This window comes from Neolamprologus multifasciatus, chromosome 12 (genome assembly GCF_963576455.1).
Source record: "Neolamprologus multifasciatus chromosome 12, fNeoMul1.2, whole genome shotgun sequence".
Taxonomy (NCBI): Eukaryota; Metazoa; Chordata; class Actinopteri; order Cichliformes; family Cichlidae; genus Neolamprologus; species Neolamprologus multifasciatus.
This window is the reverse complement of record NC_140450.1, coordinates 30,069,963-30,083,408: the sequence shown is the minus strand read 5'-3', so window position 1 is coordinate 30,083,408 and position 13,446 is coordinate 30,069,963. Positions and strand designations below refer to the sequence as shown.

General features: G+C 39.2%; 1 protein-coding gene across 2 annotated transcripts in view; it reads left to right on the top strand.

The window, feature by feature from the left end:
* The window catches only part of ppp3cca (protein phosphatase 3, catalytic subunit, gamma isozyme, a), a 36,920-nt gene extending 23,976 nt beyond the window's left edge, over window positions 1-12,944 (top strand). The window contains exons 7-14 of one of the 2 annotated variants that reach the window (XM_085181114.1): window positions 843-920; window positions 1,003-1,097; window positions 1,211-1,336; window positions 1,420-1,497; window positions 4,120-4,204; window positions 5,059-5,156; window positions 7,965-7,991; window positions 10,422-12,944. In XM_085181114.1, the coding sequence (XP_085037240.1) occupies window positions 843-920; window positions 1,003-1,097; window positions 1,211-1,336; window positions 1,420-1,497; window positions 4,120-4,204; window positions 5,059-5,156; window positions 7,965-7,991; window positions 10,422-10,573 (739 nt within the window). In that variant the 3' untranslated portion in view covers window positions 10,574-12,944. Of the gene's footprint in view, window positions 1-842; window positions 921-1,002; window positions 1,098-1,210; window positions 1,337-1,419; window positions 1,498-4,119; window positions 4,205-5,058; window positions 5,157-7,964; window positions 7,992-10,412 lie in introns of both variants that reach the window. The other variant, XM_085181115.1, reaches the window with a different exon arrangement.
* The last annotated feature ends 502 nt before the right edge of the window (window positions 12,945-13,446 follow it).

Genomic DNA, 13,446 nt, shown 5'->3' with positions numbered 1-13,446 from the left:
CAAGACTGTGGAAGGAGAGGTTTTAGTCATCAAGATTTCCATCAAAAGAACTTGAAAGTAAAACAAGGTTTCCTTTGATGAATCTGCTGAATGATTATTTAACCGCTGCTTGCAGCATGCTCTCATTTGTCTCTGCATCACTGAGGATCTCTCACCTGGTCTTCTTTGAGCAGCACTCACTAGTGTTCCTCCAACATCCCCTCCTTTCCACCTTTTTCCTTTCTTGTATTAATCAATTTTTGTTAGTTTTTATTTAAGTTCAAGGAAATCCACTGTGAGATTGTGGGGGTTTTGCTCCCACTGGTCAATAATTGCACGGTGGTTCTGGAGTTGTTGAGTAAATGGAACAAATAATTGTGACTATGATTTAGCCTTAGTCGAATATTAATACTGGTTAAAACATCAAAGTCTGCATGTCTAAAGTCTGTTCATATTGCCAATATCAGAAACCATTGGGGCTGGTTTGATGTTGCGTTGTTTATTCCCAATAATTTCCAGAGCTAATGGATTAGTTGTACTCAAAAGTAAAGTAGTTGTCCTCATCTAGCCTCTGCTTGGTCTAAACTTTTTGGAGAGGCCAGCCAGTGCTGCTGAATCCCATAAATACACCAGAGCAACCGCTGGATACTGTGCATCTTTAAACTCTAAGCTCAAGAGGCCAGAGGGCACAACATGCTGAAAATAAACGTGAAGGCATCTCCTCAGGCCAACAGTCAATTAGTAACTGATCTTAAGAGGCCTCACGCTGCTCTGGCTAATGGTTTAAATTTGGACTACGCTTTGACCCCTCTGTTAGTGATTTTTAACTGGTCAGCCTTCTCTGTCTCTTTCTCTCTTTGCAGTTACTCAGCAGTCTGTGACTTTTTGGTAAATAATAACTTGCTGTCGGTAATAAGAGCCCATGAAGCACAGGATGCAGGGTAAGTGGTATTTTGAAAACACATTTCCAGCATTTGATGATATAACATGTTTAATGGGTCACTCTTATTTGCGGCTGCATAGGTATCGGATGTACAGAAAAAGCCAGACCACAGGTTTCCCTTCATTGATCACAATCTTTTCAGCTCCAAATTACCTAGATGTCTACAACAACAAAGGTCTCTGTCTTTTCTTTTTTCTCATACCTCTCTCATTATTGTATTTTTCTTGCATTTACCTGTCGTCAGTCCTTCAATGTCTCCTCCCATCTCCTCCCCTCCTTCTATCCTAGCTGCTGTATTAAAATACGAGAACAACGTGATGAACATCCGACAGTTCAACTGCTCCCCGCACCCTTACTGGTTGCCCAACTTTATGGATGTCTTCACGTGGTCTCTGCCTTTTGTTGGAGAGAAGGGTACGTCTGGTGCCGGGTTTGGAAAAAGTGGATTGGAGGCCGACAACGATTCTTGTATTGAGCTTTCTATGATTCATTTACAGTGACGGAGATGCTGGTGAATGTACTCAACATTTGCTCCGACGATGAGCTCATGTCAGAGGGAGACGACCTTTATGAAGGTTGGTAAAAAAAAAAATGCATTATTACTGAAGAAGCATCCACTCGAAAACGTTCATCTCGAAATGTTTCTGATGAATACTTTACTCATAAATATAACCAATGGACTGGGACCAGTACAAAAATAAAACAAGAAAAAAAAACACTAAGTTGGGAGGGTCATTAGTGAGAACTGCCAGTATGTTTTTCCACAGTGGTAATCTCACTAAATTGAGAAGAAGCTGAAATGAAAGCATTGTCATGCAGGCAAACTGTTTATTTAGCAATCTTTGGCAGTCCACCTCTCTTTCTAACACGATACCTCCTGGTCACAATTCTACTAACATCAGTAATACGATCAAAGCTACGACAAGCCGATGTGATGTCTTTTCAGACTTTTTTTATACGAGGGCAATCCCAAAAGTCAGGTCTCCTATTGTTTTAGAAATACAAACAACAGTTAATTCAATTCAATTCAATTCAATTCAATTTAATTTCTTTATTGTCCCACAAGGGGAAATTAGTTTAGCAGCAGGATAAAAATAAATAGAACAATACTATAAGATAATAATAACAATAATAATGACGCAGTAGGGATAAAAGAGACCTGGAGTCTTTTAGTCCTCCTCAGAGGTACTCTAAAACAGCGGCCGGAAGGCAACAACTCAAACTCACTGTGAAGGGGTTGGTTCACACAATTAATAATAGAATGAGCCTTTCTAAGCACATTTCTATTGTAAATGGCCAAAAGTCCATCTTGCCAGCGCCCTGAAATTTTGCTAGCAGTTTTTACCAGAAGTCCCAACCGATTCTTATTCTTCACCGTCAGGTTACCAAACCAGGCAACAATACAAAAAGACATCACAGATTCGATAAAACATCTATAAAACAAAGACAACATCTCAGATGACACATTAAAAGATCTCATTTTCCTTAAAAAGAACAATCTTTGTTGAACTTTTTTAGTAGTGGCATCAGCATGAGATTCAAAACACAGTTGGTCAAGTACCACACCTAGACATTTATAACTCTCAACGATCCCAATATCACCAGCTTTAATGATAGTGGGTGATGAGCTATAAGAGGACTTCCTAAAATCAATAATCATGTCTTTAGTTTTTGACACATTAAGTGAAAGGAAGGACTCATCACACCAATTCACAAAATCATCTACAACCTGTCCATGGCCTGACTCATCCCCCACTAGAAGACTGACGATTACCCCCCACGACGATTAATTTTCCATAATATTTACATCATTTTAAAGCTTGAAGACTTATTTTTCTACATAATCGCCATTTTGGTCGATGCATTTTTGTAGATGCTGTGGCAGTTTTACAATGCCCATGTCATACCTGCTCGCCACTGCCACAGAATCGCCTTCAGGACAAATGTTCTTTCAGCTTTGGGAGCAGGTGGTAGTCACTGGGTGCGTAGCCCAGACTGTAGGGCGGGTGGGTGATGAAGTTCCAGCCAAAGTTTAGCAGGAGAGCGATAGTTCGACGGTGACGTGTGGACGCGCGGTATCGTGGAGAATGCTTACGCACGGTGCGCAACTGTGTTTTGGGACCGAAAGGGGGTATTATTGGTTGACTTTCTGCCTGTTGGGACCACAGTAAATGCTGACAGGTCCTGTGAATCACAGGAAAAACTCAGAAAGCCATTTCAGAACCGGAGAAGAGGAATGCTGAGGAAGGACGTAAGCATTCGCCACAACACCGCATGTCCACACGTCACCTGTGATGTAAATATTGTGAAAAAATAAACGGTTGTTTGTATTTCAATTTTCAAATTTCAAACAATAGGAGACCTTACTTTTGGGATTGTCCTCCTATTTACCGGTGACCACATACTCATAGTGCTCCTAAAATCAAACACTTTTACTTGGTGATGAACCAGGATAATGTGTCCTGGACACAAACTACTCAGTGGGTTTGAATTTTTCTTAGTTTGGACAAATACATCCAAACAATGACAAGAAAACTTCTCACTTTCTTTCTGTTCTTCACACATTACAGTAACCTGTGAATTTTGATGGATCGTGAGCTGGATGAGCTACTAGTCACATTGTAAATTCTGTTTTTAGTACATTGTTCTCTAGAATTGTGGCAATCAGGAAACAAAGGAAATAATCTTTCTCACTGACACTAATATAATATAATAATGGGGTAAGGGCATAGTTAGGATTATTATCTATGGTGAGTCAGACCTGAGAAGGTTAACACATTTTTAACATGTATCAAAGCTAAACTTAGTTTAAGGCGTGTTTTTGTCTAAAAATCCATAAATATAGGTGGCCTGCTCACCTGTGCACATCTGCTTAGGTTGTAGACTTTATACAGATTCATTTCTGCTTCTTCAGTGAATGACGATTTTGATTTGGCTTTTAAATTGGATGACGTGATAATGAGTCCCGGCACTCACTTAACTGACATGGAATGCTGGGAGGTGATTTATGTGTAGCACTTAATCATAATTCAGCCTCTGTCACACATGGCTGATGCTGAATAGGGAGTTCTGGTCCCTGAAGTACACGCACTCTGCTCTGAAACGAACGCGTGACCGACAAGGGCGAAGAATATCACTCCCACGGGATGGAAAGTGCGGTGTGCTTTGTCTTAACTCATACTACGCACTGTCTCCAGGCGGCTCCTCAGCGATGCGCAAGGAGGTTATTCGGAACAAGATTCGTGCTGTGGGAAAAATGGCCCGAGTCTTCGCAGTTCTCAGGTCTGCCTTGACTTTGACATTCTCTTTTATTCCCTTCTTTTTTTTATTTTTTTTAAATATAATCCCAGTTGGAAATGCTTGTGTTGTATGTATATATGCTAAAGGGATTTCAATGAGCTCAGTGCACTGGGTCATCACAATACCAGAAATAATTTGCAGGGCACCGCAGGGCCAGTATGCAGCAGGATTGGTGAAGCTGAGTTTGAAAACACAGCGTTGGCCTGCTGGGAATAATGAGCAGGCACGAGATGAGTCACGATGCACCTAGACTCTGTAATGACATTAGACATTATTCCAGATTAATGGTGCTGCTGCTAGCTCGTCACACTGCTGCGAGTGGACAAGCAGCCTATTTGTCAAACGCCTCTGTATGTCGAATACTGAAAGGGAGAGGGGGGGTAAAAGAAGGCTAATGACACTTTTTAAAGGCACAGATGTCTCCGTAGGATAAGAAAAGGTGAAGTTTGCCTTTGAAGTGTCTCAAAGTTTCTATAGAATAAAAAGCAAAGGACCCATTAAAGGCAACATGTTAACATAAGAGTGTGCTAACACAAATCTCTATACTAAGAACCGAGTCTTAAAAATACTGGTTCAGCTGCTAAAATTTACACAAGTTGTCAGTGACCCAATTACAGAAGCAGGGCACATGCTAGCAGGTTGGCTGGAGACGATTAGTGCAGATAGTCCATCGAACCAAACAAAGACTGGATGAGACGGAGCAGGTGAAACATCCAGTGACCTCATGACCTCGTGGTTTGAAAACCGCCTCTAAACCACAAGGTGTGGGTCGCTGCGCTTGTTGAGACGTAAACTGTGTGTGCTCTTCATGTACCTGTGTGTTGTTTTTGGACTAGGGAGGAAAGTGAGAGTGTGTTAACACTCAAAGGCCTGACCCCAACTGGAACTCTTCCAGTGGGAGTGTTGTCTGGGGGAAAGCAGACCTTACAGAGCGGTAAGTGTTTCTTATACTGTGTAACCTTTCCACTGTGTCCATTTACCACTTAGCTCTAACTAGACAGACTCATTTCTTCACCCTGTGTCACAGAGTCAGTTTTTTTTAAGTACACCTGTTTGTCCCCCTGTTTTTGCTTTTATTACACACTTAGCTTTTCTTGCTAAGATTTAAGTTTAAAGATTGCCCTTATTTTCTTGTGGCAGTTATCCAGTTATCCTAGCCTGCTTATCCATGCTAATATATACATTATACACTTGCTGACATGTGAAGCAAGTCAGAAGAATGGTGGTTGAAGTATTACTGTCAGGACTCCTGACTCCGCCCTCTGATACCCTGATGTCTGTGGGTATGTGTAATAATTTTTGCAACTAAATGATATTATTGCCATTTTTTTTTTCCTGCAGTTGATTATGTTTATTCTGTAGCAATGTTGTTTTCATTTCACCTGATTAGTTGGATGACTTTCATGTCTTTGCTCCTCTGTTATATTGGCTTCAAACTCTGATGCAACATTTTGAGTGTGAAGTCATAAAAACTGACATATTTCAATATGTTTGCTCTAATTATTGTTTTTTTTTTAATTGAGTCATCTCTAATGGGCTTAGCTGTAGAGTTAACATTCACAAAAATAAATTCCTTTGGTTGTGTTGCAACTAAACTAAAGAAGCCACAGCTTCTGTGTTGGGGGTTTCCTGTTACTGAAGAATAAACCTGGTAATTTCCTTCTGTTTGGGTTGCAAAAGAGGCAATGTGGGAAATACGGACATATCTGTGCATCTCAGTGACGCTGAAGAGACAAGTGTTCAGATACATTATGATACAGCCCTATACATGCAAACATATGTCACAACATGTCCTAATATAAATGCCCAAAGAAGTACCCGGTGACATTTTAAAACTGCCAGGCCATTCCATCTCAAATCAGACAATTTTAAGAACATTTTCTCCAATATCCATAAAAATGTCACACTCCAACGTTTGGATATATTTGGATATATTTTGAAAATGGTCCATCGACCTGTCACGTGCGTTTTTTTCAACACTTTAAAATCTGAGTCCATTTTTGAACATTAATATGTCAAAACCTATTAAAGATAAAAGTGTGAACAGTTTTCTGAGTTTTCCCTGCCATAAAAATGAGTGAGAGTCTTTAATTTAGGGATGATAAATCACAACATGTCTGAGTTAAAATAGGACTTAAAAGAAAATTAAAGTCTTTGAAAGTCCCATATTTGAGCACACACTAACCCCCCAAAAACTTACACATTGCAAATGAAAATGTTTGACAATTTCTGAATACCATAGAATTGTATTTCACAATAATGCAAAAATGAATCTTGTACAATAATGTTTAACGTGAAGTTTTTAGTCACAGAAACTTTCATGCAGGATTGAGCAAGTACGACAAGTTGTATCATTAAAAATATCAGTAGATAGCTTCTAGATGGTCTTCTAATTATAACTGAGAAAATAAATTTCCTAAATTATAATTTTTTGAGACCTTCTGTCCTGGATGTGTTTTATAATTCAGTAAAATTAAAACGGCCAACGATGATTTGAGATGGGATGAACCTGCTGCCATGTGGGAGACTTTTTCTAGAACAACTTCAGTATGTTATAAAAGAAGCATCCAAGGATAAATGTCAGCTTTTTTGATCCCAAGATTGGTGATATTGATGATATTATTATTATCAGCTACACTGATAGCAGCCAAGCTCCACTGAATGTCTGTCTGTGAATATCTGATACAGCAGCTTCACCATTCGGTTATAGTCTCTTTGAAGGGTTCGAGATCAATGGTGGTATTCCCGCCACAGGAAGCAGTGTCAGGACTTTGACTGCCCCCCGCCTCCATGCGGCAGAAAGCTTTGGGGCTGAGCCGTGGGCCGGCTGGTCGAGGAGGTCAGCTTGTCACCTGGAAGTGGCTGCTGACCCTTTGATCTAAAGGTCAGCACCAGGCCTCACCTGCCACAGGACGTGCTGGGGGCCATGCTTGCCATGCTGGAGGCTCACAGAAGTTGCAGAGCAATCAAAGGGAAAACCACATGTTGTGACCTTTCTGAGAATGTCATTGTCCATGTCTGTTCCCCCAATCACAGCTTTCAGATCAGCTAGGCTAGTTCAAACAAGGGGAGCAGGGGGTTGTGTGTATTTTTATCCAGTCCTCCTTGATTCTCCGATTCTTGTTTGTTTTAATCTTGATGATATACCTGTGCATTTTATGAACACATAACATCATTGCTGCACTAATTAAATCCAGTTTGCATCGAATTTAAAGGAGAAATATTCGTCGTGTTTCCAAAAGCTGTAAAAATTATTTTAGTTCACTTTGAAATGAAGCTGATTGTACATGCGTAAATGAGTGTGTGTGTCTAAAGGGAACATCTGACTGCGTGTGTGTTGAGCTGGACTGCCTGGTCATGGTTATGCATCTCGCCCCCATCTTAGACTCTTAGTGTTTAACCAAATCCCCCCTGGCTCTCCACACCTAAGTCTTCGTGACCCTTTAACACCAACACTGGCTTAAAACTCCAACAGACTTCTTCACTCTAACCTTTCCACCCGATCGCCTAAGTGTTTTGGTGACGCTCCACAGCTGCTATGAATTTTTGCCTCCCTTTGAATGAGCCATGGGTGTTGGCCTATATTCTGCCATCTGTTTCTCCAGATTATCCCACAGGGGTGTTCAGATTTATTTTTTAGTTGTAGTTTATTAATTTTTTTAAAACACTGTTGTATTTGCTGTCTCTGGCTACTTTGATGACTTCCTTTTTCCCCCTCCTTCCTCAACTCCCATTAACATAGCTACCATTGAGGCAGCTAAAGCAAAAGGTATGCATTGGCTGTTCGGCTCAAATCCCCCTGTCTGTGTTTTGTGTGTGTTGTTCACCCTTTAACACAGACCCACTCCTCAAATATGCCCCTTTCTGTAGTGTCCCTAATGTTTATTTCTATTGCTTATCCTGTTATAGTGAATCCCGTTATTGCTGGTTGCTCTTGCATCATCAGAATCTGTTGATAACACTGGTTCTGTCATTGTAAATAGAATGAGGTGGAAACAGCAACAGAACATGAATTGAAACAAAATGCTTGAATGAGAAAGAAGTGAACATAAGTAATCGCCTTTTTGTAATTGCTGTGCTCTCTTTGTAAATACAGAAATCTTTTTTCTAAAAAATTTTAATATAGGCAAAAAGCAAATTTGCACAGGCACTAATTAAGACTTAGACTGTGTTGCTCAAAGGAGATTCAAAAAGTGTCAACTACCACTGTATAGTTTAAAGCTTTGGAGGATTCAGGTCAGCATTAGCTAAATCAGGCTCGTCTCTGTATGTCTGAAAAATAAAGACTGTTATAAAGAGGTTATATATTTTGTTTTGACGATCAGGTTTAGGACATGATTTGTCCTTTGTTGATAAGAAGTCCCTGGCTGTGGTCACATAAGCTTTTCTTGCCAAGTGTGGCTCCCCACACAGAGAAAAGCCTGCTAAGACCTGGTTAAGATAAGACCGGGGACATCCCTGCCTGGGATATTTTCAGAATCTAATCCTGTTGCTCAGTTTGGCTGTTGCTACACCGCTCGTCTCTTCTGGTCGACAGTGATGGTTGGCGGATCACAGGTCTCAGTTATCTCATCAAATCCATAAAATATTCTATTGCAGAAGACATTAACAGTTAACCTTGTAGATGAGGTAAAACAGGAGTGTTACTTACAAATTATTACTTACAAATAGTCATCAACCTTTTATGTCTTGTTTATCAAACAGATGAGCTCAAATAGCTCAGTTATGTTTCAGATGTATTCATTTCAATTGATTTTTTTTAAGTAAACTTTTTAGGCCATGAAAGCGTACGTTAGACTATTACCACTCAGCTACATTTACCATCAGTCTACAAATTTTAGTATCTGTTCATTCACACCTTTAGATAAATATTTCAGGAATGCATCCTGTACTTTTAGGGAAATATTATAATTAATTATTTTGTGTAACTGTTATTTACTTCTGTAAATATGTCAGCTACTTGTCCTTTGCTTTTAGCTTATTATTTTGATATTTATTCACAGCTATAATAGAAACAATATCATTTTACAATTTTTATCAGTCTAAGATTGCTTATCTATTAATTTCAACCACATTTCCTGTATTTTAAGCTGCTTTTTGACTAAATTAAAATATGAATTAATCTATATTTAATTAATTAATATGCTAATTATTTTACATATTGACTGTTTTAATTTTAGACAATTAATTTAACTACATGGTGTTTGCGTTCGCCTAATCATTTCACTTATGTAACTATTACCAACTCAACTAACACATAACCATTCATTTCAGATAATTATCGCCCTATGTAACCTGTATTTTTTGCTAATTTTTTAAATTATGCATCAATTACTTTTAGCTAATTAAGCGATGTATGTTCTTCTGAGCTGTTTTATCAACAGTTAGCTAACTACATCGGTGCACAAATGTATTTTATCACATCATTTTGAGTGTTAACTGTTTTATCACTGGGATAAGATTATTTTGGACATTGTTTATCACAAGGACCAGTATGTCATTGTACCATATTCATTATATCAAATCAAAAATGTTTTGATTTGTCTTTTTATACAACCGTGTGACCGATGCTGGTCCAAGTACCGCTGGTTGGAAATCGCAAAACTCAAAGATGATAAATTCAATTATTTTATTCAAGGAACTTTTTTTTTTTAAAATCACAGACATCTGATTGTGCAAGAGTGGCCTTGAGGGTTTTTTTGTTTGGTTTGTTTTTTTTATATATATAATTCCCATATAAAGTGTTAACCACTGAGTTTTTACTGTCTGTTTACTTTGATAAAATGAGTGAAATATATGAACTGTCTCTTACAAGTTTGCTTTTCTATTTGCACTTGTTTTCTTTCTGGTTTCCTTGGCCGTTTCGGGACATTAACGTAAGTCCTATAACGTGTGAGGTGTTTAATTGGTGTAGTTTGTCCCACTGGTGCTTGAACGTTAGGAGTCATTATTTAGTTGTGCATGTGTTGTATTTACAGATCATCCGTTCTGTGATTAGCAAATACTGTGTTTATTGCTCATCAAATGAAATCCCACAAGGAATGCATTTTGATTGAGGGTGGCAAAGAAAATAAAAAGGGAAAAGCTAAAAATGGCGGTTTACAGCGAATACTTGCTGTGACGCACTGCTATTACTAAGCTGTTTCTACCTTCTTTTAATTTTCTCTTTGGTCTCTTTTCTGCTTTTTAGCAATTCAAGGCTTCTCTCCCTCGAGGAAAATTCGCAACTTCGAGGAGGCGCGTGGCCTAGACAGGATAAACGAGAGGATGCCTCCGCGCAAAGATGGCCAGCAGCCAGATGGAACCACAATCAACACCAACACCCCCAACAAGAACGGCACTGATGGATAGGCAACTGAAAAACTACCCTGCCATCTTTACACAACCCACACCACCTGAGTCATAGCCCCCAACTGCTCTCTCTCGCTGTCTCTCTCTCACTGTCTTCATCTGTCTCCTCTGCTGAAGCTGCCTGTCCATCATCTGCTCGCCCACAGTCGGGCCGTGAATGGAAGCAGACACATCAGTGGATAAAAACAAAAGGAGCCGCAGTGCTGGGAAAGCACTACCCAGCTGCTCAAGAAAAGACAAACATTTGACTCTTTTATTTATTAAATATAAAACCTATTAGATACATTGTGTTATAGCAAGAAATTACTGAATGAAGACATTTTACAGTCGAAATGTATTCTGTCCACTGAGGCTATACATGTCGAAACGATTAAAAAAACCAAAACAAAACAAAAAACAGGATTTTATAAATTGAAGTTGGTACCAGTAGATGAAGATGAGTTTTTAGTCATGTTAAGTTTGTTTTTTTGAACTGTTGTTCTTCGTGTGTTTGATAAGGGAAAGTACAAATACTGTAGCCTCGTCTGGGTCTTGCGAGATTCTTCCCGAGACATTTTGGACACTTGAGGTTCTACATACAGTATGCCTATATGTACATCAGTCAAAAGATAAATTGCATATGTATTTAAAAAAAATATGATGGGAAAAAATATTAAATTCTATCTTATCTAATATTAATAATTTTAAAAAAAGTAAAAATTTCTATTTGAAGACTTATGTCTTTAAGACTTTGTCTTATTTATACATTTTGAAGCCCTAAAGGTGGTTGTTTTTGTAAAGTATTTTGTTCACTTCAAGAGGAAACGGTTTCCTGTATTATGGTTTGTAAATGACACGGTTAAAGTGAAGGCTTAACTCTTTATGTGCAATGATAGTTTGTATTTCTGGCTGTCTTGTGCTGGTTACGACTTGTGTTCACTTGATGGCAGCTAGGAAGTTCTTGCTGCCCTTAACCCCCGACCCCCCTCAAAAAAAAGAAAAGTACAAAGCATATCTTATTCTACACAGCAACCAGACCCATTAATACTCCTCTCTGGGTTTGAGCTCCGCACATCAAGATTACACTAAAAGGACCAGATTTTTCTCGGGTTATTGGCCAGAAGAGGACCTGCGTGTCGTACTCTCCTCAAAGCAGACTGATGTTCATTATTACATAGGAAACTTCAGTGTATTTAACTGAAATATGGCAGTTTGATGTGATCTTTTATTGTAAAACACTAAAAAAAGGGGGGGGGGCATGCTTTTGGGGCTTACCTTTGTTTCTCAGTATGTATTAGTGTCTCCATCTACTGTTGATTAGGCAGTATTCTTTTAAATTGTGATAACCGTGCATATCGAATAAGGGAAACATTTGACTTGCAGTGAAGCAACAGCACTTTGACGTTGCGGTACTTAAATACGATGGACTGAGTCATTCCCCCTGGCAGGGACAGCTGTCTGTCAAGGCCTAACAGTACTGTAATCATCTCAAGCTTGGCTGACTCACATACCCAGTATCTTATTTTTACAACCTATGGTCACACAAAGGTGGTGAACCATTAACACCTGCTGAGATTGCTGCTTTGGCTTTTTCTCTCTCTCTCTCTCTCCCCCTCCCTCTCTGAAGTGTTCAGCAATCCAGCTCTGCTCTGGTCTGAACATCTCCACTCCTCACCGGCACTCCCAACCCTTTAAGACCTGCTTTTTCTAGGACACGCTGATCTGACTCTACTGGTGCTTCGACACACCTGACTGTAATTCAGTTGTCTTTCTGTCACTCATGGAACGGGGACATAAGCTTTAAGATTTGCTATTCTGTCGCGAGTTTAACCCCCCCACACACCGCTTTTTGCTTTTATTTTTCGGAAAGAAAAAAAAAAAAGCACGGGCCATTTGCGTTCATGTGCCATGCCACCTTGGCCACACATGTCAAACTCTGATCTGTGTGAGTGTGCTTGTGTGGATGGTGAACAGAGTCCAGCCAGGAGGCTTTTGAGTCTCACGTGATTAAAGATGACGTTTCTTTATATCCTTAAATTTTCCAAAATATTGTTGTTTGCCATTATGTTCTGTAGTTTCTGGGAAGGCTTCTGAAAGTGTTTGTTTTTTTGTTTTGTTTTATTGGTTTACATTCAGAACTGTGATGTTGACATTTATTTTAAAGGTAAGGCTTTATTGGGTGAGGCATACAGTATACTGACCTCCTGTTAGGTCCTATACATATCTTACAGAATGTTAAAAAAAATGTTGTTCATCATATCAAATCTTATAATAGCTGTAAAAAAAAAGGGGGGATTAAAAAAGCTGTACCGTATTTGTCATGCGAGGCCATGAAATCTTTTATGTAGATGTATCACTTGGAAAAAAATAAAATGAAAATCAAATACAGTGATTTATGTGACTTTTCTGTTGTATTGAAAAACCAATGTTTTAAAAAGCTCAAACATTCATTTTGAATCACCAACATGTTCTCACTCCTAAAGCATATACTGATCAGCAACAAGAAATACTGCTCGTGCCTGATATTGTGTTGAATGAAAGTAACTGTTGTCTAGAGCATTTCCACAGATGAGGTGAACAGCACCGGTTAGCACTGTCACATTATAGCTAGAAGGTTGGTGGTCTGAATCTGCTGGGGGTCCTTTTAAGCCTCTGCAGGTTCAATTCACTTCAGTTTTATTTATACAGCACCAAACAACAACAGTCACCTCAAGTCGCTTTATATTGTAAGGTAGACCCTACAATAACACATACAGAGGAAAAACCCTATAATCATATGACCCTCTATGAGCAAGCACTTTGGCGACAGTGGGAAGGAAAAACTCCCTTTTAACAGGAAGAAACCTCCAGCAGAACCAGGCTCAGGGAGGGGCGGGGCCATCTGCGGGGAACAG